General features: G+C 39.4%; 1 protein-coding gene and 1 pseudogene across 2 annotated transcripts in view; both read left to right on the forward strand.

The window, feature by feature from the left end:
* Positions 1 to 12854: 12854 nt before the first annotated feature.
* The window catches only part of LOC125261359 (cadherin-2-like), a 63469-nt gene continuing 52139 nt past the window's right edge, over positions 12855 to 24184 (forward strand). Inside the window, exons 1-2 of one of the 2 annotated variants that reach the window (XR_007183272.1) lie at positions 12855 to 13113; positions 14081 to 14195. Coding sequence is in view for 1 of the 2 variants with exons in the window: in XM_048179933.1 (XP_048035890.1) it covers positions 13057 to 13113; positions 14081 to 14195 (172 nt within the window). In the remaining variant the exon portion in view is untranslated. The remainder of the gene's footprint in view (positions 13114 to 14080; positions 14196 to 24184) is intronic. The other variant, XM_048179933.1, reaches the window with a different exon arrangement.
* LOC125261362 lies at positions 18348 to 18464 on the forward strand (annotated as a pseudogene).

Genomic DNA, 24184 nt, shown 5'->3' on the forward strand with positions numbered 1-24184 from the left:
CCAGACCTACCACAGGGAGAAGCCAGGGATGGGAGCATCCTCTCCCTGCAGACACAGCAGGATCTCCAACAGCAGGCAGCCCAAGGACGACTGGACACGCCTGCATCGGACCTGCAGGAGCTTCTAACGCTAGTAAGATAGCTCCTTGAACAGTTCTTACCTGAGGAGTACTCAGCAGTACAAGCTTCTGACCACTCACACAACACCAGCTCAGAGACCTGAGCTTGTCTACTGTCTACATCAACCGCAATGGAACGACCACCACTCCAGGAGACACATACAACCAGAGCCCATCACAGCCTTCCAGCCTTGTGTGCCAGTGGTGTGTCTGATCTTTCTACACCTTCAACGTCGCTCGCTGTTGTCCATAGAAAGAACAACAACGACCGAAAGGGGGGATGTAACGTCTGGACCAATCAGCCACACAATTATTCATTGTATTTAATGAATTACCCATAAACTCACTCTCACTATCAAAGTTCTCTGAACTCATCCCCCTAAAACTGTAACCAGCATCCCAATGTTGCTAGCACACAGGCCAACCTAGGTGTCCTGTTACAGTTATATGGTACTTTTATGATCCAGAAGAATTCTGGAGAGACTAGTGACTCATTCTTCCTGAGAAGGACAAATAAACTCTCTTAATCCTATGTATTCTCTATATAACCACTTGGGAAATGTATAAACATGTATCCAATTTTCCCATCTCATGACTTTCCTTTTATAGGCTTTATTCTATGTATTAATTCTCTCTTTTGAACTATTTTGGTATTAATGTTCCATAGTTGCAAATGTATAGTTAACTGAGATCACATTGGCAGCATGTTTGGTATCTACGGACTCCAACTTTAATTTCCTATTTGGTAATTTATGTTACATGTTACTAACTCTGTGACATGTTAGAATTATAGGAAGCTAGAAGGTTATTCTCTCATTCATCCAATCCAGTGTCTTATGCTAATATCTTGCTACAGAACAAAGACTCGTAAAACTTCCCTCTGAAAGGGGAACTCCTTATTGGCTCAGACACCTCAAGAGGGTGTGACATCTTCACCCCTTATATTCACTGATCACAAGGAACCCCCTCTCTTCCTGCTCGTCCTCCTCTTCTTCTCTTTTACTGACAAGTGCTGACGTCAAGATGATGCTGTAAGAAGCTAGAAGCTTCTACAGAACCCCAAGCTTGTGCCAGGCCTCGGCCTAGACCTTCCATTCACCAAAGATCCTCTGAATCCAACTGGTTCTCTTTCATCAAGACAATATCAGCAAAGATTCAACGGAAACCTCCACAAATTGCATCAGGACAGTTTTAATTCAACTTGGAGAGACATGCAAGTATCAAACTTAGTCTCATTATCGGATACATTGAGTATCCTTACCCCTTTTAAAGATGGGCCTGTTAAAACTACACTGATGGTTTGCTCAAGGCTGTTGATCTGCTGAAATGTCCAACAATGCTGTAACCTCTTGCTTCCTGTACTCTGCTTTAGCTCTCTCTCTCTCTCTCTCTCTCTCTCTCTCTTGGTAAACTGTATGCATGTATGTGTGTGAATGTTAGAATAGTTTAAGTGTTTAGTCTAGTTAATAAAGTCTTGTTCATGTCACACGTAAGGTTGTCCGTGTTTTGCGCTCATATACGGGAGTCCCTATTCATGTCGGTCCTGACTACAGGCTTTTAGAAGAATAAGATTGTTATTTCCCATAACCTGGAAATGAACATTTCTTAGAATTAATAAACAATTAACACTGTGTGTTCATTGAACAACAGGTTAATTGATTGTAATATTAATTTTATTACATTAAGTTAATTTTATTAACTGATTAAAATATTAATAATTAATTATAACTAGTTATGATTAATTATTCATATTTATTTTGAGCTAATTTGCTGCAGGACTCACTGGCTGGAACGGGCTCTGGAGTGGACTCACTGACTGGAGCGGACTCACTGACTGGGGCGGACTCACTGACTGGGGCGGGCTCTGGAGTGGACTCACTGGCTGGAGCGGGCTCTGGAGTGGACTCACTGACTGGAGCGGACTCACTGACTGGGGCGGACTCACTGGCTGGAGCGGGCTCTGGAGTGGACTCACTGGCTGGAGCGGGCTCTGGAGTGGACTCACTGGCTGGAGCGGGCTCTGGAGAGGACTCACTGGCTGGAGCGGGCTCTGGAGAGGACTCTGGCTGAGCATGTGTTGCCAAACGACTCTTGTGGGAGAGATAGCCGACAAAGCCCCAAAAATCCAGGGTCTGGAGCCCCTCCAACTCACACTGAGGTAGCGGGTCATCGAGGCACCCATTGAAAATCCCTTTTTGCACCTCATCATTATAGCGCAGCCCTCTCGCCATGGTCCAGAAAAACTCCTACCTCTTCTCCCTCCTGTCGCAGAGCCAGCACCACCCGAACAAGAGCCATCCGCTCCCTCACCGTGGCTGGAGGAGTGATCCAAATCCCCATCCTGCTGGATCCTAAATTGATGGTGTCTTCTGTCACGGCACACACGAAGACAAACAGGGTAGGTCCAATTGCAGGTATTTATTGGGGAAATCCAGAAACGTAATCCTTATAACAGGCAATGGTCAAAAATCCAGGGAGACAGTCCAAACAAAACAATGACATGAACAAAACACAAAACAAACCAAAACAGAGACTCGGGAACCAAGAACGAAGACACCATGACCAGAGCAGAGACAAACCAGGTATAAATAGACAGACACTAATGAACAAACACAAGACAGCTGGGTGCAATGAAACAAGGATAATGAGTCCAGGAGGTGAGTATGGGTAATGTAGTTCGTGGGGTGAGAACCAAAGTCCAGGATGGAAACAGTCAGGGTTGGAGTGCCCTCTGGTGGCAGACAAGGGCACTCCCAGTAATGATCGTGACAATAGATCCTCTTGTTAATATTGTTAATTCATCTTTATCACTAGGATACATACCGAAAACTTTTAAGCTGGCTATTATTAAACCTCTTATTAAAAAAACACAACTTGATCCTAGAGAATTAGTCAATTACATTTGGTTGTGGTTGTATCTCTCTATTAGTGTTGTCATGCTGCATTTGACACTATTGATCACAACATTCTTTTAAATAGACTCGAAAACTATGTTGGCATTAGTGGAATTGCATTGGCATGGTTCAAATCATACTTATCTGACCGTTATCAATTTGTAGTAGTAAACGAAGAGATGTCATATCGATCACAAGTTCAATATGGAGTACTGCAAGGCTCAGTACTAGGACCGTTGCTTTTCACTCTGTACATGCTACCCTTGGGAGATATCATTAGGCAGCATGGCGTTAGTTTTCACTGTTATGCTGATGATACTCAGCTCTATATTTCTTCACGCCCTGACGAAACTTACCAATTCACAAAATTAACACAATGCATTGCTTGTATTAAAAACTGGATGACCAGTAATTTCCTACTACTTAATTCAGAAAAAACAGAGATTATTTTTGGACCAAAAACTTCTTCACGCAATAATCTAGAATACTGTCTAACACTTGATGGCTGCTCTGTTAAGTCTTTGTCGTCAGTTAGCAACCTGCGTGTGCTCTTTGATACCAATCTTTCATTTGAAAGTCACATTTCTAGCATTTGTAAAACCACATTCTGCCATCTTAAAAATATATCTAAACTACAACATATGCTCTCAATGACAAATGCGGAACAGTTGGTTCATGCATTCATGACCTCAAGGCTAGATTACTGTAACGCTCTACAGGGTGGTTGTTCTGCTTGCTTGATAAATAAACTACAGCTCGTACAAAATGCGGCAGCTAGAGTTCTTACTAGAACTAGGAAGTATGACCATATTAGCCCAGTTCTGTCATCACTGCATTGGCTTCCTGTTAAACATCGTATAGATTTTAAAATCTTGTTAATTACTTACAAAGCATTAAATGGTTTAGCCCCCCCAGTACCTGAGCGAGCTCTTAATGCATTATAGTCCTTCATGTTTATTGCGATCTCAGAATTCAGGCCAGCTGATAATACCTAGAATATCAAAATCAACTGCAGGCGGCAGATCCTTCTCCTATTTGGCACCTAAACTCTGGAACAATCTTCCTAGCATTGTTCGGGAAGCAGACACACTCTGTCAGTTTAAACCTAGACTAAAAACGCATCTCTTTAACCTGGCATACACATAACACATTATCAATTTATATTTTCAAATCCGTTAAAGGATTATTAGGCTGCATAAATTAGGTCAGCCGGAACCGGGAACACTTCCTATAAATACTTATTTATTTATTTATTTATTTAAGAAGAACGGGGGGAACAATGCATATTAATGAACATTAAGACAAATGTAAATATGCCAGATTATAGCTTTAGGCTAATTTCCATCTGCAGACCCCCAGGCAGGTAGATGTTACACATAAAAAGAAGGAAAAGAAAAGAAAAAAAAACAAAAAAACAAAACAAAAAACAAAACAAAACAAACAAAGCTATATACACAACACAATAAAACAACACAAACACACTAATACAACAGTCAAAATTAAATTACAAAATAGAACAACGACAAGTTAATTATAAAAAAAAATATATATAAATAAATAAATAAATAATTTACAGGTCATCTGTATTGCACTGAGTCTAAGAGAGAAAGAAAAATAGTGATAAAATATGGATATTGCACAGGCCCGTCTTACCAACTTAACATTAATGCAGTTCACATATGATCGCATGTTTGGGTCTCCCTCAACCACCGCTTCAATTGTGTTTTAAAAGTAATAAAAGTTGTACATTCCCTCACTGAAAGTGGGATTCTGTTCCAGAGCCTTGAGCCCTGAAATGACAGAACATTTTGAGAGAAGGATGTACGTCTATATGGGGGCTCACAGTCACCTCTAGCTGTGGCTCGCGTTACTCGTAAACCAGGGCCACTAAGAGATTTTTGTTGGATAAACTCATTCAATGGGGGAGGAGCCAAATTGTGAATAACTTTAAAAATCAAACAAGCAGATTTAAATGTTTTAAAATTTGAGAAACTTAAAAAACTATATTTATCAAGAATGTTACAGTGGTGATGAGAGAAAGGCTTCTTATCCAAAACTTTCAATGCCCTTTTGTAGCATGATTCAACAGATCTAATAACAGAAGAACTAGTGTATGACCAGCTGGTAATGCAGTACTCAATATGAGACAGAACCATTGAGTGTAAGAAAGTGATTGCTGCTTTATCTGATAGAGATGCTCTAATATGTTTAAAATTCATTATGTTTAAATTAATTATTTTTATAATGTTTTGAGCATGCTTTTGGAAGGACAGTTTTGAATCTAAATAGACCCCAAGATATTTAAATACTTCAACATTTTGTAGTTCTTGTCCTCCTAGGTAAACCCTAGCTGGAGCTAATGGTGTTGTTGGTTTAGAGAAGAACATGGAAACAGTCTTTTTAACATTCAAGCAAAGACAAGAATCAATTAACCAGTTCTGTAGATCATCTAAAGCTTTTGAGAGTCGTTGGGCTGCTTCACATGGATTTTTTGCATATGTAAAAATTACTGTATCATCAGCGTACATAATAGTATCTACATTTTTACATACATTAGGTAATTCATTGACATAAAGTGAGAACAATAGTGGGCCCAGAATTGACCCTTGGGGAACACCTACTGAATAATCCAGGTATGGCGACTTACTATCACATACCTGCACACACTGCTTTCTATCTGTTAAGTAAGACTGTATCCACTTAATTGTATGATCAGTAAAATTAAATGTAGAAAGTCTGGTAAGAAGTTTAAAGTGATTCACTGTATCAAATGCCCGTTTAAAATCTATAAAAACAGCAGCAACACAACTATTTCTATCCAAATAAAATTTAACCTTTTCAACAAAAACACAGACAGCTGTTTCAGTTGAATGGCACGATCGAAAGCCAAATTGCATTGGGTGTAAGGGTGGACCGTCACTATTGAGATGTTCTGTAATTGATTTGGCCACCCATTTTTCTGCAATCTTTGAAATAACAGGTAAAATACTAATAGGCCTATAATTAGAAGGGTCTATTTTATCGCCAGATTTATAGATGGGAGTTACTTTTGCCACCTTCCATTTCAGTGGAACAACTGCCTGTGATATTGATAAATTAATTAAATGAGTGACAGGGCACAAAAGACAGGCTTTAAAACGCTTCAAAAAGTTAGTATCAAAACCAAATTCATCCCTTGCCTTGGAGTTTCTTAATGTGGAGATTATATTCAACACTTCTTTTTCTTCGATTCCTTTAATATCAAGCCTTGCTACAAACTGAGGTAAGACGTTACCATCTAAGTCATTGGTTAGAGGTCCATCATTACATAAAGCTTGAGTGTTTGAAGGATTTACAAAATGTTGTGTAATTTCATTTATAGTATTTAAAAAATATTCATTTAATCTAGTTGCGAGGACAACAGGTTCAGATACCAATTCATTATTAAATTTAAGTTCAAGGCCTTTTACACTATGTTTTGTTTGTTTGCCAATCAATTTATTAATATTTTCCCAGACTAATTTACAATTTCCTTTTGCACCTTCTATCATGGCCATAAAAAAGTTTGCTTTTGCCATTCGTAGAGCTCGAGTAACCTTGTTTCTCGCTGAGGCAAATTTTAATCTATCAGTTGTTAGGCCTGATTTTAGAGCTTTTTTAAGTAGTTTATCTCTGTGTACCATAAGTTGTTTGCATTCACTATTAATCCAGGGCAAGGAATAAACTCGCTTTTTAGAATTTCCCCTTTTTAAAAAGTGTGTACAAACATCTTTAACTGAAGAATATAAGAGATCACAGCATTTATCAAGGTCATTACACAGAGTCATTTCTGACCAATCAAGGTTATTCAAAGCTGTAAATAAATATTGTTCTTGATTCTTTGGTATAAAGTTTTGTTTAGTATTATAACTCTTAAGATTAAATCGTTTCTTAGTAAGTTTTCTGGAAATAAAGATTGCATTATGGTCCGAGAATCCAGTTAAAAAATTATGTGATTTAGCTATTCTTTCTGGTTTGTTTGAGAACACCAAATCTATTCGTGTTTTAGAATGACTTGTTATTCTAGTAGGGTCATCAATGATTTGTGTAAAACCAAAATAATCTGTGATCTCTTTAAGCTTTTTTCTATCACTTTTGTTGTCCCAATTTACATTGAAATCTCCTAGAAGGATAACTTCCTTGTTGATGTCACAATGTGTTAAAAGGGTCTTCAGTTCAGTATAAAAATCTACTTTTGCCGAAGGTGGACGATACAAACATATTACAGTAAAAGACATTTCTACACTAAGTGACATATGAACTCCAATAAATTCAATTGATATTTCATCTGGTACTATAATTTCTGTACATTTTATAGCATCCTTCACATACAACAAAACACCACCTCCCCTTCCCTGAAGCCTGTCCCTTCTATAGACATTATAACCTTGTAGCGTTACAGCTGCTTCTGGGGATGAGGAATTAAGCCAAGTTTCTGTTAACCCCAAAAAATCAATATTAGAGTTAATAAGAAGGTGCTCCAATTGTTCTCGTTTTGGCGTCATGCTGCGTATATTCAAGTGGCCACCTAACAGGCCTCTATTTTTATAACGTGGGTCCCATATTGTCCTCGCTTGGTTAAGAGTTTGAAATAGCTTAATGGACCGGTGCTTTTTCAAAATAGGGTTTCTATGCCTATGTATTACTGTTGTTAGTGTTTGTTGTAGCTTAGGAGTATAATCAGTCTGTTGCTGGATTTGAGAGGCCGCTGCTGTACCTGTTGGCAATGGCACTTCACTGAGTTCAGCGCGCTCCGCTGTCCATGCCACGGCGCACGCGGCGGTACCCTCCGCCGCTATTATGCGCATCATGGGGCGAGCACCAGCACCAAGTCTCTCCGTCACTGCCATCCGCGCCACCGTCCTCTCGACGCCGCGCACAGCAAATGCCACGTCGTGATTCCAAAGAGTCGCCGGATCCAGCCAACGCCCAGGCCAGGTGCGCATCCCAGACACTGATCCCAGTGCCGATCACTGACACAGAGATCAATCCCGCCGAGCAGCGCGACAGCAGGTAAAAGTAAACGGTGCTGGCTTGTTGTTGTGTTAGCGGCATTAGCAGTGGAGAACGCAGAAGCCATTGTATCTGATATAGTGGTTGAATAACACCAGATGTACTCATTACATCAGAAGAAGAATGGCATCTACGCTAATATTAGTTTTTCTGTTTATCCCGAGCTTTACCGTAGTCAGCTGGATCCGGGCCGTATCCAGGTGAGATCAAGGACCTAGGCCTTGACACGACCACAACGCAGCCCTGAAGTGTCAGCAGAGATTGAGTCAACCTGATCATCCATTGTGAAGGCCTCATCGACACGACAGCCAGTGGCACAGATTCCCAACAAACCATCACATACCGGCTTGATGAAAGCGATCCTTAACAAGATGGAACTGGAATAAATACTTTGACAGTTGCGATCCCGATCGTACTTATGAAAGCTACCTGAATCATAATGCACTGTTCGCTATTGGCCAGAGGAGAACTGGCCCCCCCACTGAGCCTGGTTTCTCCCAAGGTTTTTTTTCTCCATTTTATCACCTGTTTGCCACCTGATGTCACCAGTTGGAGTTTGGGTTCCTTGCCGCCATTGCCTTTGATTTGCTTAGTTGGGGACACTTGATATTCAACAATGTTTTTGCCTGCATTAACACCATTGTGTGCAAACTGAACTGAGCTGGATGATGACATCACTGTTTACTCCAGTGCTGGTATAGATAAATTAACTAAATTAATAACTATTGATTCTTACAACAGAATGAATCAATACTGAATTTACTTAAGTTGGACAATGACAACATTTTCTTTAAGAGCTGCTGTGCAGCCAAAAATTATTTACCAGTTATCACTGTAAAGCTGCTTTGACACAATCTGCATTGTAAAAAGCGCTATATAAATAAAGGTGACTTGACAGAATCATATGAAGATTTAGCTGAGGAATAATTGGGCTTTCTCTTGCAAGTGAGACACAAGCAGACTGGACAGGAACACAGAGGGCTCGGAGCAGACGACAGAAGACAGATGACGGGAAAAGCGGAGTCGAGTAAGTCCACAGGTAAGTGACAGGTAGGAGTCTGTACGTGTAAAGCCAGGTTCACACTGTGCGATTTATAATAGTCCTTTACGATGGTTACTTGTCAGACTGTACGAACATGATCCTCATGTCACACTGTGGGATCTCAGCTGTCATTAATGTCAGACTGCACGACATTCAAGACGCGCTAAAAACGGATGCGCGCATGAAAACTTGTCCGGAGTTTTACATCATCAAAACATACACATTCGATGACAGTGAGCTGTGTTACACACGGGACTGAAATGGTGGCTAACAACGACATCTCTATCATTAATTTTGATCACGGCTTGTCTTGAAAAACGAAGACATTTTGACGTTCGTCGTAGGAGAAGTCACACTGGAGGATTGTGCGCCAAATCTTCTGACACTGCCAGAATTTCGTCTGAGGTAAAATTTGATCGCAACGGTCATTAATCGGCTGTCGGTGAACATGTCAAACTAGCGATCAAAGACAACAGATTTTAGGCTAGGATTATAGGAATCTTTTAGGATTTGCAAAATTTGTCTCAGACGACCAAATCGTGGCCAAAATCGCACAGTGTGAACCAGCCTTAAGACGAGACCAGATGCTGGAGTGAAGGTTGTGCAGGTTTAAGTAGGGTGCGTTGTAGGGTGCAGGTGTGGTGGATCAGAATTCTGGGGAAAGTGAACGAGGGGGTGATCTGGTGATGATGGGTGATTGGTAAAGGGATAGTTCACCCAAAAATGAAAATTTGAGTTTATCTGCTTATCGCGCTCTGACAACGGAGTGATGTCTCGCGCATATACTTCAATGAGAGCGAGACATCACTGCCACTGTCAGAGCGCAATCAGACCTTACTAACGAGTGCTGCACGCGGTTGACATAGTGGTGTTTTAGAGGTAAAAAATTATATAAATACTGTTCGGTTTATCATAAAAACCAATCCTTTCGTGTCTTAGGACATCAATGTGTCGTAACGAGCCTCAGGATTTAATTTGGACTTGTCTATGCAAGTTTTATTTACTCTTATAGTAGAAGTTCCCATCCACTAGCATTATAAGACTGACAGACGGCAACGGTTGGAGTTAAAAATCATAATTTGTGTTCGTGAAGAAACAAAGTCACCTACACTTGGATGCCTGGGGGTAAGCAGATAAACATCAAATTTTCATTTTTGGGTGAACTATCCCTTTAAGCTTTATTCATCATCTCACCTTGCACTTTACCTGGTTTGTTGCCTCCATTCACCCATCAATAAAGCACTGTTGAGTCCATCCTCGGTTTCTGCCCTACCATTCCATGATTCAGGTTTGATTAATTAGCTAGCTTTTTATTTATATCACATTACAACAGCAAAAGATAAAAGTAGAATTTACACAATAAATATTCAAATAAATGTAAACTATAAAAAACACATTAAACTGCCAGTAAGAACAATTACATAAAATTAAATCCAAATTTTGGTTGACAGCTAAATACAGTATTGACCCGCGTTTTGTTTTCTGTCATGCGCCGTGCATGTTTGTGATGACGTAAGATGAACGCAAACGCACCAGGGTTCGATAGAATCAAGTTAAGTGTGAGACCAGACCAATGCTGCAGGGGCACCGGGAACAATCACGCTCGAACAATCACGCAAGCCTTCACTTGTTTCATTACTGGATGAATCAACATTTTTGAACGAATGTCTTGAATGAATGATTCAATGACAAATACATTTTTTAACTTTCATTTGTCGCCACCTGGTGGCATAACAATGCAATCGATACAAATGTTATTTGAAACAAAAAAAAAGCGATTTGCTCTATTTATCGTTATCATAGACATCAGTGTTTATATCTGAACTATAAACATTTATCCCAGCACATATGTGATAATATGAATATTTATAAAACTGAAATAATGATACTGTGTGGTTGAAAAGATTGTTTGTGAAGCTTTCAGACAACTGCTCTCTCTGGGTCAGTGGCAGCTCCAGCGCAGATCTGAACGCTCCAGTGTGATTTTGTCAAAAGTTGAATAGACACAGGCGAATCATTGTCATTTAGTAATAAGAATGCGTGGGTGTTTTAATCAAGATTGTGATTTTTTAAGGATTAATCACATATTCTGCAAATGTTCCTGCATATGCATTTATCCCAACTGCATAGGAACGAAAACAAAAATGACAGACTTATTTATCGATTATAATGCATAAATTCAAACTTTGCAGCATTAATTAAATTTTTACTTGCTTCCTCGATCTTGGATGCTTTGCGTTTGTTGTGGCTTTTGTAATCGAAGACAGCCCCTGTAATAATAATAATAATACACATAAACAATGAGAGAAATAGTATAGTAATATTGTGCATATTAATTGTTGCAATAAACAGTATTACAGAATAAATAACACGTCTAATTCAATGGCAGATTTTTTAAATTTTTCCCCTCATGGCATGGCCCGCTGGTCCCAGTTTGGACATCTCTGGTTTAGAGGATTATAGATGAGTTTATGTTTACTTAAGCTTTCTTGAGTAAACTATATTTACCATGCTTCAGTTCTTAATAAATCACACATTTAGAAAATCATTTCAGCTGTGTTGTACTGTATTTCTTCTGACAGCTAGATGGAGCCAGAGCATTACTTTCAGAAAGCATTTACAGTGCATCCGGAAAGTATTCACAGAGCGTCAGTTTTATCACATTTTGTTATGTTACTGCCTTATTCCAAAAGGGATTAAACTCATTATTTTCCTCAAAATTCCACAATTAATGCCCCAATATGACAATGTAAAAGAAGTTAGTTTGAAATCTTAGCAAATTTATTAAAATAAATCACATGTACGTAAGTATTCACAGCCTTTGCCATGACAGGTCGATGACTCTGTGCCATGAGTCTGTGAAGACTACACTTATTAGAGCATATTGTACCCGTATGTATACTGCCCATTTGTGGCAGCGTTATAGAAAGAGCAGCATGCAGAAACTCAGTGTAGCATATAATGATGGAATGATGCTGCTGCTTAAGGTGCCATGATGGAGCAGAGCAGCGCAAGCCAAATGTTTGTCAGTGTTGGCGTGTCCACCTGACTGTTGTATTGTGTTTCTGGACCATGTGTGTCCTTAATAAAGTTTTGATTGATTGATTTATTGATTTACTTCGTGAACATTGCACACCTGAGTCCGTGTTGCTTTCACATTGACGCGAACCATCCACAGTTCCAGTGCAACTGAACTCAGACCACCCCCTTCAGGTAGGTCCACATGACAGTTTTCACATTAACAATTGTTCATGTGAACCGTACCCTGTTTCTAACTAAAAGGCCAGTGTGAAAGCACCCTTAATGAGTGAGTCAATTCTTTCAAACTGATTTTCCAGAAGACAGATACAAAGGTGTCCTTATAGGCTATGAAAACTCAATTATGTAGTAGCCTAATGTCCTACTTTTCAATATGAGGAGAAAATCTGGATGTGACTGTATAGATACAGGATATGAAATGGATCAGAATTAGTCGCAACTCGCAAATCCATCACATATCAGAATGATTTCTGAAGGATCATGTGACACTGAAGACTGGAGTAATGATGCTGAAAATTCAGCTTTGATCACAGGAATAAATTACACTTTACTATATATTCACATAGAAAACAGATGTTTTAATCCGTAATAATATTTCACTGTTTTTACTATATTTTTGATTAAATAAATGCAGCCTTGGTGAGCAGAAGAGACTCTTTTAGAAACATTAAACAAACCTCTGATCGCTCGTGTGTGTGTGTGTGTGTGTGTGTGTGTGTGTGTGTGTGTGTGTGTGTGTGTGTGAACGGTCTGCATTGACGCTGACGCTGCTGTGTCCGGCAGAGAGAGGCAGAGAGAGGCAGTGTTTCTGAGGGAGTTTCACTTCAGTAGCAGCGGAGGAGCCGATAAAAACAACACAGAGATTCCTTTATAAAGACTAGCGAAAACGACTCACACTTGACACGGATTCAGGAGCATAAACAAGCACATCAATGCTGCTCATCCCGGGCCGGGCTTTGCTTCTCTCTCTCCTCCTGACAGGCTCGCAGGTAAATGTGTTTGTGTGGAAATGCGATAGCTAACAGTGAACCTGTTTCTAGTCAGTGTTTCTGCAGGAGAATAACTCGCGATGTTTTCCGCACAGAAGCGCTTCAGTCGCGGCACTGATGCGGATCAAACCCGTTACAGTGACGCAGGAAACGCCTGGGGAGCTTCATTTTATTATGGCGTCATGAAAAGTGTATATTATTGTCAACGATTGTCAGGGGACTGTGAAACTTTCATCTCCCTTCAGATTTAAAATCAGTTGTTTCACACCTACTTTGATGTGAAATATACTCGGTTTTGGACCTCAGAAGTTTATTGTGATTATCATGTGTAAATGTGTGGTAAATTGATATTTGGCGCACTGAAACAATCCAAACTGACTAGTTTAATTGCTGTCTGAAATTCAAAAGTAAAATCAGCGGTGCCAAAGTTACAATCAAGTTTTCGAGTTTATTAAAAAATAAAAAAAATAAAAACTTTTTCGAGTTTATCGCACTTTTTCAAGCACTTTGAATTTTCATTACTAATGGGAAAAAAAATCAATTTGAAACTCTATAAATCCAGTGAACATGACAGAAATTATTAATAAAGTTTAATGAGAACAAAGATGCTGTAATACCAATATCAAAATCATGAAAAGAGAACATGTTTACCGTGTGCCACTGTCAGTCAATCAATCAATCAATCAATCAATCAAAACAGTGAGGTTGCTGAAATGGCTTGAAGGAGAGCCAATATTTGTTTAATTGTCATTAGTAAGAAAACTGTAGTAGGCTAACTGTGTCTATTAAAGTGTTTCATTTTTCATGTTTTTTTCTTGTGCTTTAAACAGATTTTAGTCAGAATACGACTGCAGTTTCTGGTTGATCTCTTTGGCTTTTTTACCTGAATAATCTGAATGTGTGAACAGCAGCACTAAAGCAGGAGGTGATTGTTTGTGTGCTGATGAGTGTTTGTTGCGTTTTGTAGTTTCTGGACGCAGAGGACAGAGACAGCGGCGTGTGCCGGCCGGGTTTCTCTGAGGATTCATACACCACAGTGATTCCTGAAGCTGTGCTGCTGCCGGGACAGCCCGTCTTCACCGGTAAACATGAGACCTTCACACACACACCGCTGTTCCTCTGTGAACATCAGCTCGAACAAACTACAGCCATGTGACCCTGCTCGAAAATTCATATCAGTCACACACATAAGGGTGCGCACGTTCATTAAGTGCAAGGGAAGGTGGGACATAACTTTCTAACATGGAAACACAACACCTAATAAATATATAATATAAAACATGAACAAATGCAAATATAAGCAGGGTTGGGAAGGTTACTTTTAGAATGTATTTCACTACAGATTACAAAATACATGCTTTGAAAAGTAATCTGTAACGTATTTCGTTACATTACTCAAGTTTAGTAACTTAATCTAAATACTTTGGAATACTTTGAAATACTTAAAGGACCATATTAACTTGATGTTCTGTTTTAAGTTTATAACCTGTAAATAAAAATGACCTCTAGCCATTAGGATTTGGTTTTCCACTAAATTGTATTTTTAACATCAGTTACAAAATATATATCTGCAGTTTATTAGACATAACCTATGTGTTGGTAAAGAATTTAAATATCTTGATAAACAAATTAAGAAAATATTTGTTTCTTTTAACATCACATCTATATATAATTACTAGAGATATATCATTCCTAAATTATATTTTTATATTTGTAAAGATGTGCATCAAAGGGATTACAAAATATTAAATAACAACAATAAAATATTGTTAATAATATAGGTTGTTTTATAGGTGTATAGAGTCGAATTGACACAGTGGTTTAAATTGTTTTATTAACAAAGTTTGTTTGTAACATTTAGAATGTATATAAAAAAATGAAATGAAATGAAATGATCTACTCAATAATCTCGAGAGAAGGCCGATATTCAAAGCTGACTCACCTACAGTGATTCAGTGTTTTTTGCATCTCTCCACCACATTTTACAGGTTTGGAAAAAAACGTATGATCATTTTGTGTGAATTATCAATAGTATAAATATGTTTATACTAATATTTAACCTTAGTGCACTGATAGCTGCATTAATATTAACCATATAAACAACAAACAGCAAAGAAAAAAAAAATTAGATTTTTTAAATAATCCTTTATTTATTTATTTATTTTAAATTATTATTAGTGATGCACCTATTTTGATTTTTCATTCTGATACTGGTTGCAAATTTTTTTGTTGTTTATTTGTTCAAAAAATATGTGTAGCTCTTTGATATTAGAGGCAAACACTGGATTTTTATCACAGTCCCAACAAAGATGTTATGATCATGAGCACAAGCAGTTGTTTTTCATTTAAATTATTGTATAATTTCAAGATTAACAGCATGGTCTGACTTTAGCTTTGTGAAATTATGCTTCTGGAACAGCAGCGATATAGCGTTTCCATGGTTACTGTTATACACAAAGCTACTTCATACGGAGATGAGAGGAAATGCCATCAAAACTTTTCTGAAGACAGTTCCCTTCAGAGATACATTCATATCAACCCTAATTCAATATTTATATTATTCTTTCTATATTTCGCAAACAGTGAGCTTGTGCAGTATTTTCTCTGTTCTCCTCTTTGTGTCCGTATTCAGCGTGTGCCTGTGTTAACGTCCTGTTTACAGACTTAGTAAATATTTCCTGAAATTTTGGGAAATTATTACAAAGCAGTTTGTTTGCAAGCCCGGGATAAAGATAGACCAAAATAAAACTAAAAAACCTTTGGATTTATGACCAGTGGACTACTGCATCTCTATTTTGATCATGAACTCGCGTACGCGCCATATACCTAAACATTTGGAAAGAATGATTAAGATTTAAAGTTTGTCTGTAAAGTACACCAAGAAATTGGCTTTATAAAACATTAAATTCTTCTAATAAATTCTTAAATATTAAACGCAGGCTAATGATAACCATATAAAGCTCAACGTACGAGTAAATAGGAAAATAAGGAGTAAATAAGGAAAATAACATTTTCAAAGACCAAGAACAGCTTATAGGCCTACCTCAAGATGCTTTTTCAGATTAGGTGTTGAATTCTTTGAAGCCGATAGAAGTTTTGTTGCAGACATAGCTTGCATTGCACTATGATGTTACTGTACGTCCTTTTTCACGTTTATAAGTAAAACTGTCTTTGAATTTCCACTAGAGAAATGCAATATGCCCTGTTTTCCCATCCATTATTTGAGTGCGATCTCATGTCTGCACTCTGCAGGTTTCTAATATCTGAACAGGCTGCGTGCGTTTTTTTAAACAGAGTCGGAGAATCATCAACATTGGCTCGTTGGCTAAACATCCTCAAACAGCTTACGTTAATAGCCTATTAAATTAAATAAATGACATAAAAATTCAAAGTAATCACTTTGGTAATCTAAAATACTTTTTGAAAGTAACTGTAATTTGATTACCATCTATTTAAAATGTAACTGTAACGAAATAGTTACTCAAATTTTGTATTTTAAATGCGTAACGTCGTTACATGTATTTCGTTACTCCCCAACCCTGAATATAAGTAATAAATACAACACACAAAATCACAAAGTATTTTTTCTCTACACATAACAATGTTGAATGTTTAATTCACAGTAACTGCCCTTCATAATGCTATTACTGTCAAACTCTGTTCTCATGCCGTCTAACACATTTATCTTTATCATTTAATCCAGATGATGGTTAATCAGTGAATCATTTCGTACATCTATATATTTCTACAGATACAGATTCATTCTGTAGAACTTGTTTGTAATTTCCAAATAGACAAGAGTTAGTGAGAGTGTTTAAGATTCACCACTTGATTATGACTATAGTTCACACAAAAAAGTAATAACTTTTTGACAATATGTTTGGCAAAGAGTTAAAGTTGTTGGAGATCTGGAAAAGAAGTTTAAAAAAGAAGGTTTGGAATGAGATTCAAAATGACAGAGAAATGTGTATTATATCCTCGCCATGATTCAGTGAATCAAAGATCATTTGGAGCATTTGTGGATCTGTTGTGTGTGCATGTGTGTTTATTATGATACTGTTGTCTCATCAACTAAACTCAAGCTCTCTGGTTAGACATCAGTATCAGGAAATGGTTATATGGAAACGGTTATATTTGTCCATCTCAAAGTTTATGTTCATGGGATCAGTTAAAGTAGCGGTTTCTGTTCAGATTTTTGTATGCTCCATACATGCACCTATCTGCCGTAACTTATGGATATGACTGCAGTGATCGGTCAGTTCAAAATAATTCACACTGACAGAAATCCTGTATGCAGACATGATGAAACGGGCAGTACTGTGATTGTTTTGGGTGGGATTGATTGAAGTCGACTGGCCTCAGCACTGTCCACGGTGACTCTGAGTCCAGGGCACAATTGCGCTCAATGGGACAGCAGACAAACTAAACAATACAGCTACAAAAAAAAAATTTCTAAGATGGCATCTATCATTTTAGGTAGTTCTCATCATGCTGACATATGTTCAAATGTTTGTTTCTCTAGTATGTTTGGCTTTAGTTAGCTATTTGATGCTATAAAAATGGAGCGTAACATCATGATTGACAGCTGTGCCAGCGAATGAGGCTGTGGGAGCAGGAATGTGGGCGGGACCTTGATCCCACAGCTCCACATTAGGATCACTAATGACATCATCGGCAACGGCTGTTTCTGGGATATTTTGACTTCATTTTTCTACAGTGGAAGGATATGGATCATCTATGGTCTAGATGGATACATTTTGCTACCTTTCTTCCTGCTGCTGTGACTAAATTTAACCAGAGCTCTCACTGGGAATGGAGGGAACTCCTGGGTGATGGATTAAATTTGACAGGTTGCTTAATAATAATTTACAGGCAGAAGTAATCACACAACTTTGGTATAGATGCCAAGGGTGTTCATTTATCATTTTTATTTGCAGTTGAACCCCTTGCAATTTCAACTCAGAATAGTTCAGATATGAAAGGTGTAACAGTAGGTGAGAGGGAACAACACTTTTCTTTTTTCATAGAAGATACTGTGGTATTTCCTAGGCTTCTATTCAAACATGTAATAATACAACAGCATTAGGATATTTTTTCAGCCTATACAATTGATAACAGTAATAGATAACAAAAGGTGCTGTCACGGTGCATGGTTGTAGATAAAGTACTCAATGAAGGAGAATCCAATAATGAAGCTTTAATCAAAGGAACCAGGAGAAAACAACATGCATCGTGCCAGCAGCCATATCACCCTGTAGCCCAAGACTGGTTGCCCACTGAAGCTAAGCAGGGCTGAGCCTGGTTAGTACCTGGATGGGAGACCTCCTGGGAAAACTAGGTTGCTGCTGGAAGAGGTGTTAGTGAGGCCAGCAGGGGGCGCTCACCCTGTGGTCTGTGTGGGTCCTAACACCCCAGTATAGTGATGGGGACACTACACTGTCAAAAAGCACCGTCCTTCGGATGAGACGTTAAACTGAGGTCCTGACTCTGTGGTCGTTAAAAATCCCAGGATGTCCTTCGAGAAGAGTAGGGCTGTAACCCTGACATCCTGGCCAAATTTGCCCATTGGCCTCTGTCCTTCATGGCCTTTTAATCATCCCCATACACTGATTGGCTTCATCACTGTCTCCTCTCCACCAATAAGCTGGTGTGTGGTGGGCGTTCTGCCGTCGCATCATCCAGGTGGTGCTGCACATTGGTGGTGGTTGATTCCCCCTTCCATATGTGCTTTGAGTGTCCAGAAAAGCGCTATATATATGTAAGGAATTATTATTACTATTATTATTATACACCAAATGTAAAGGATAACTGACAGAGACTGAGGGAGAATTATATACAAGACAAATAAAGGGGCAAACGAAACTAATTAACAAGACACACCTGGGACCAATGAACTCAAATCAGGGAAACCATCGAAACAAACCAGTGGCGGGAAAATTGAGAATAAAGAACATGTGACAAAGGAAAACAAACACAGAACCCTGACAGACAATTCGTAGACAGACAGACCGCAAAGAATGATATCTGTCATCTTTTTTTTTCTATTAGCCATTTTTTATCTTTGAAATGACTAAACTCTGTAAACTGCTTTACATTATGAAAATGCTAAAATCTTTAGAAGCTTCTCTCAAAAGATAAAATGTAAAAAAGTGAAATTCTTAGTATTAATTCCATTAATTCCATTTTTACTCTGTATTTTAGCACGGAGGTTGCACGGACCGAATGTTTTCACCAACTATGATCGCAAACAGTACGGTCAAGAATCATGTTTGGATTTATTACAGTATGTCGTAGATTTAGTAGCAGCAGATGTCATGCAGGACTGGCTGTATGACACTCTTATTCCAGAAGAATTTCACAGTCAACATGGCTAAACTCCAACATACATGTTTGTCTTCAGATCATCAGCGTTTTTTTTTTTTTTTTTGCCACATTGAGAAGGTTAAGTAAAATTCTGGGCAGAAAATGTATCCTTTTAAGGTACATATTTTTAATCAGCAGGGCAAATGTTGCAACAATTCTTTTAATTAATCAAGAGAAGCAGAAATCTTTATCACAATTAAAATAGGATTAATCATGCAGCCCTATGTATAGAGAAGGTATACTGATACTGATGTTATTTCAACAGCTGTGCGAAAATTTAATATGCCTTTATATACAGGTGCTGGTCATATAATTAGAATATCATCAAAAAGTTGATTTATTTCACTAATTCCATTCAAAAAGTGTAACTTTTATATTATATTCATTCATTACACACAAATGTTTATTTCTTTTAATTTTGATGATTATAACTGACAACTAAGGAAAATCCCAAATTCAGTATCTCAGAAAATTAGAATATTGTGAAAAGGTTCAATATTGAAGACACCTGGTGCCACACTCTAATCAGCTAATTAACTCAAAACACCTGCAAAGGCCTTTAAATGGTCTCTCAGTCTAGTTCTGTAGGCTACACAATCATGGGAAAGACATGGTAAAGCCCGCTGGCGGGCTTGAGTGCGAAGCGGCCGGCGGGCTCGTGTGCGAAGCAGCCAGAGGGCTTGAGTGCGAAGCAGCCGGGCTTGAGTGCGAAGCAGCCGGGCTCGTGTGCGAAGCGGCCAGAGGGCTTGAGTGCGAAGCGGCCAGCGGGCTTGAAGACACCTGGTGCCACACTCTAATCAGCTAATTAACTCAAAACACCTGCAAAGGCCTTTAAATGGTCTCTCAGTCTAGTTCTGTAGGCTACACAATCATGGGAAAGACTGCTGACTTGACAGTTGTCCAAAAGACGACCATTGACACCTTGTACAAGGAGGGCAAGACACAAAAGGTCATTGCAAAAGAGGCTGGTGTAACGGAGGGTGAAGTCCACTGGAGGCGTGTGTAGATAGAACCCAAGTGCAGTATTTAATGATGACCCAAAATCCAAAATACAAACATGAACAGGAACATGAACACAGATGTGGTTTGACATAGCTTGGCTTGACATAGCATGACTTGACTTGACAATAAACATTAACACACACCGAACAGCGGGTTACAATAAACAAAGCTAGACCAGAGTACAATGAAACATGAGGGCTATTTATAATGACAATGACAAACAAGGAACACCTGTGAACAATGAAGACAATGGACCAATGGAAAGACAGAACTGAAATCACATGACAATAACAACATGAGACAATTCTGACAATATCAGAACATGACACATGAGACAGGGGAAGCACATGACATGAACACATGAGGGCAATGGAAATCTCATGATACAAAACACATGGCAAAACAAACAAAGCATAACAATGAAAACCTGAAACAAAAAAACAAGACATGACATGACATGACAGAATCTCCCCCTCTAAAGGCGCCCAACAACAGAACAAAAAACTATAGTTCAGGAGGGTGGTCTTGGGGGAGGGATGGTGGGCCAGGCCCATACAGGGGAATAGGGGGACCTGGGCAAGGCAGAGGCGGGCCTGGACTGTGGAGCGTGGGAAGGGCTTGGCCGTGGAGCGTGGGATGGTGTGGCATGGCGAGACTCTGGCGTGACCTGACGAGACTGTGACGTGGCATGACGCTGGCATGACGGCCATCTCGGGGCGAGACACTGGCGTGGCGGCCTTGATGGCGAAGCGGCTGGTGGGCTTGCGTGCGAAGCGGCCGGGCTTGAGTGCGAAGCGGCCGGCGGGCTCGTGTGCGAAGCGGCCAGAGGGCTTGAGTGCAAAGCGGCCGGCGGGCTCGTGTGCGAAGCGGCCAGAGGGCTTGAGTGCGAAGCAGCCGGGCTTGAGTGCGAAGCGGCCAGAGGGCTTGAGTGCAAAGCGGCCGGCGGGCTCGTGTGCGAAGCGGCCAGCGGACTCGTGAGCGAAGCAGCCGGCTCGAAACGTGACACTGGCGTGGCAGGCATGGCAGACATGGCGGGAGCAGGCATTGGCGTAGCATAAATAATCCCAGACATGAACGTGGGGGCATGAAGACAGTCAGATGTGGGTGGTTATGTGGGTTTGTGGGGCTCGTCGTCCACAAACCCCACAGTAAAATCCAGCTAATAACAGGGCGTGGTCGATGTATTGTTCTAGGGAAAAATTATTCTTTCCCCCAGGCAGGCGTGAACGCAAAGGTTCATTAAGTCCAAACCGGAAAATGTCCTTGAGTGCTACATCATTAAAATTAACTAAGTGGCACACGTCACAAAAGTCTTTGACATAGTCCTCAATAAAGCGATTACCTTGGCGTAGATGCAGGAGATAAACTGCTGGGTTCATGGCGGGGGTCTAGCTTTCTGTAACGGAGGGTGAAGTCCACTGGAGGCGTGTGTAGATAGAACCCAAGTGCAGTATTTAATGATGACCCAAAATACAAAATACAAACATGAACAGGAACATGAACACAGATGTGGCTTGACATAGCTTGGCTTGACATAGCATGACTTGACTTGACTTGACTTGACTTGACAATAAACATTAACACACACCGAACAGCGGGTTACAATAAACAAAGCTAGACCAGAGTACAATGAAACATGAGGGCTATTTATACAAAGGGACTAATGACAAACAAGGAACACCTGTGAACAATGAAGACGATGGACCAATGGAAAGACAGAACTGAAATCACATGACAATAACAACCAATCAGAACATGACACATGAGACAGGGGAAGCACATGACATGAACACATGAGGGCAATGGAAATCTCATGATACAAAACACATGGCAAAACAAACAAAGCATAACAATGAAAACAAACCATAAACTGTGAACCTGAAACAAAACCAAAACAAGACATGACATGACATGACAGCTGGCTGTTCACAGAGCTCTGTGTCCAAGCAGAAGGGAAGAGGCGAAGGGAAGGAAAAGATGTGGTAGAAAAAAGTGTACAAGCAATAGGGATAACCGCACCCTGGAGAGGATTGTGAAACAAAACCCATTCAAAAATATGGGGGAGATTCACAAAGAGTGGACTGCAGCTGGAGTCAGTGCTTCAAGAACCACTACGCACAGACGTATGCAAGACATGGGTTTCAGCTGTCGCATTCCTTGTGTCAAGCCACTCTTGAACAACAGACAGCGTCAGAAGCGTCTAAAGACAAAAAGGACTGGACTGCTGCTGAGTGGTCCAAAGTTATGTTCTCTGATGAAAGTAAATTTTGCATTTCCTCTGGAAATCAGGGTCCCAGAGTCTGGAGGAAGAGAGGAGAGGCACACAATCCACGTTGCTTGAGGTCCAGTGTAAAGTTTCCACAGTCAGTGATGGTTTGGGGTGTCATGTCATCTGCTGGTGTTGGTCCACTGTGTTTTCTGAGGTCCAAGGTCAACACATTTTTGTATTTTTAAAATACTGTAAAATACTTTGTAAAAAAGTCTACATGATGATATCATAAAATTGTAGCCTCTCAAGGTAAGAAATGTTCAGGCTGCCAGCTTTCCATCAATTTTTAGCATGAATTGCTATAATTTTTTAACAGTTCATGTTAAGTTTTGGTGTTCGTTTTGGTAGCCTAGGCTAAATAGTTTACCAATTTACATAATGTTCTTGAAAACTATTATACTGAGCAGCAGCCCCCTATATTTATGATTAACAATCAAATGATTAATTAGTTAGAAATTTGCCATGAATACAGGTGCCATCAACATTAAACTGTCGGTTACTTTAAAACTAACCTTCATCTTGGAGATCACAGGGATTCGTGAATATTTGATCTGTTAAAGCCACAATATGTAATTTTTGCCGCTAGAGGTCGCTTATTCAAAACAAAGGTGTAGCTTGATGACACCTTGATTTTGCGGAATTGATGGGAGGTGTTTCACGTCTACAGCCGGTGGAAAAGAATTGGGACGGGACTCTGGCAGAAATCACGTTTGTGTATGTTATTATTAACGTTACTGTAGTATGAAGCAGAGCAGGCCGAGTGCTGTGAGAGCATTAACGAGGCCACTGGAGCGATTGATAATGAGAGACGAGCGCAACACACAAACTTTTATTATGCCACAGTCGCTGCTTCCGTTTCTTCTGGTCATTCGTATTTGGGGTAAAACAGGGCTGTTTTATCATGTTAGACATATTTGTGTATTGAAATTTGTTATAATGCTACTCAGCGTTCACTCAGCGGCTGCTATGAGACACTTAATGCACACTGCACTAAACTAGTTCGATATTAGTCATGGTAAAACATGGTACTCGCAGTAAATCAAGCAAACAAGATTCAAACAAAAAGACTTACAGTGTTGAGCTATATAACATGATTAGTTTTCTGTTGATGAATGTATCCAAACAGTTGCTCACCTGTCTAATAAAACACATAATATACTAAGGCGTCTTTGATGTTTCCATGGTTTCGACAAAACCGGAAATCGAGGGTGTGATGCCATTGATGGGACACATGGACACGGTCTGTGTCCTGGTTAAAATAGCTTCTTTCTCTGGATTTAAACATTCTTGGAAACATTTGGGATAATGTAAGTACACAAGTAAACAAAATATATAACATTGTTCTAGTTGTTTTTGGATATTTTAATTCAAAAATCCTACATATTGTGCCTTTAACTGGATTCATATGTCAGATTTATTGCATGCCTCGGGCAGAGA

This window comes from Megalobrama amblycephala, unplaced genomic scaffold (assembly GCF_018812025.1).
Source record: "Megalobrama amblycephala isolate DHTTF-2021 unplaced genomic scaffold, ASM1881202v1 scaffold401, whole genome shotgun sequence".
Lineage (NCBI taxonomy): Eukaryota > Metazoa > Chordata > Actinopteri > Cypriniformes > Xenocyprididae > Megalobrama > Megalobrama amblycephala.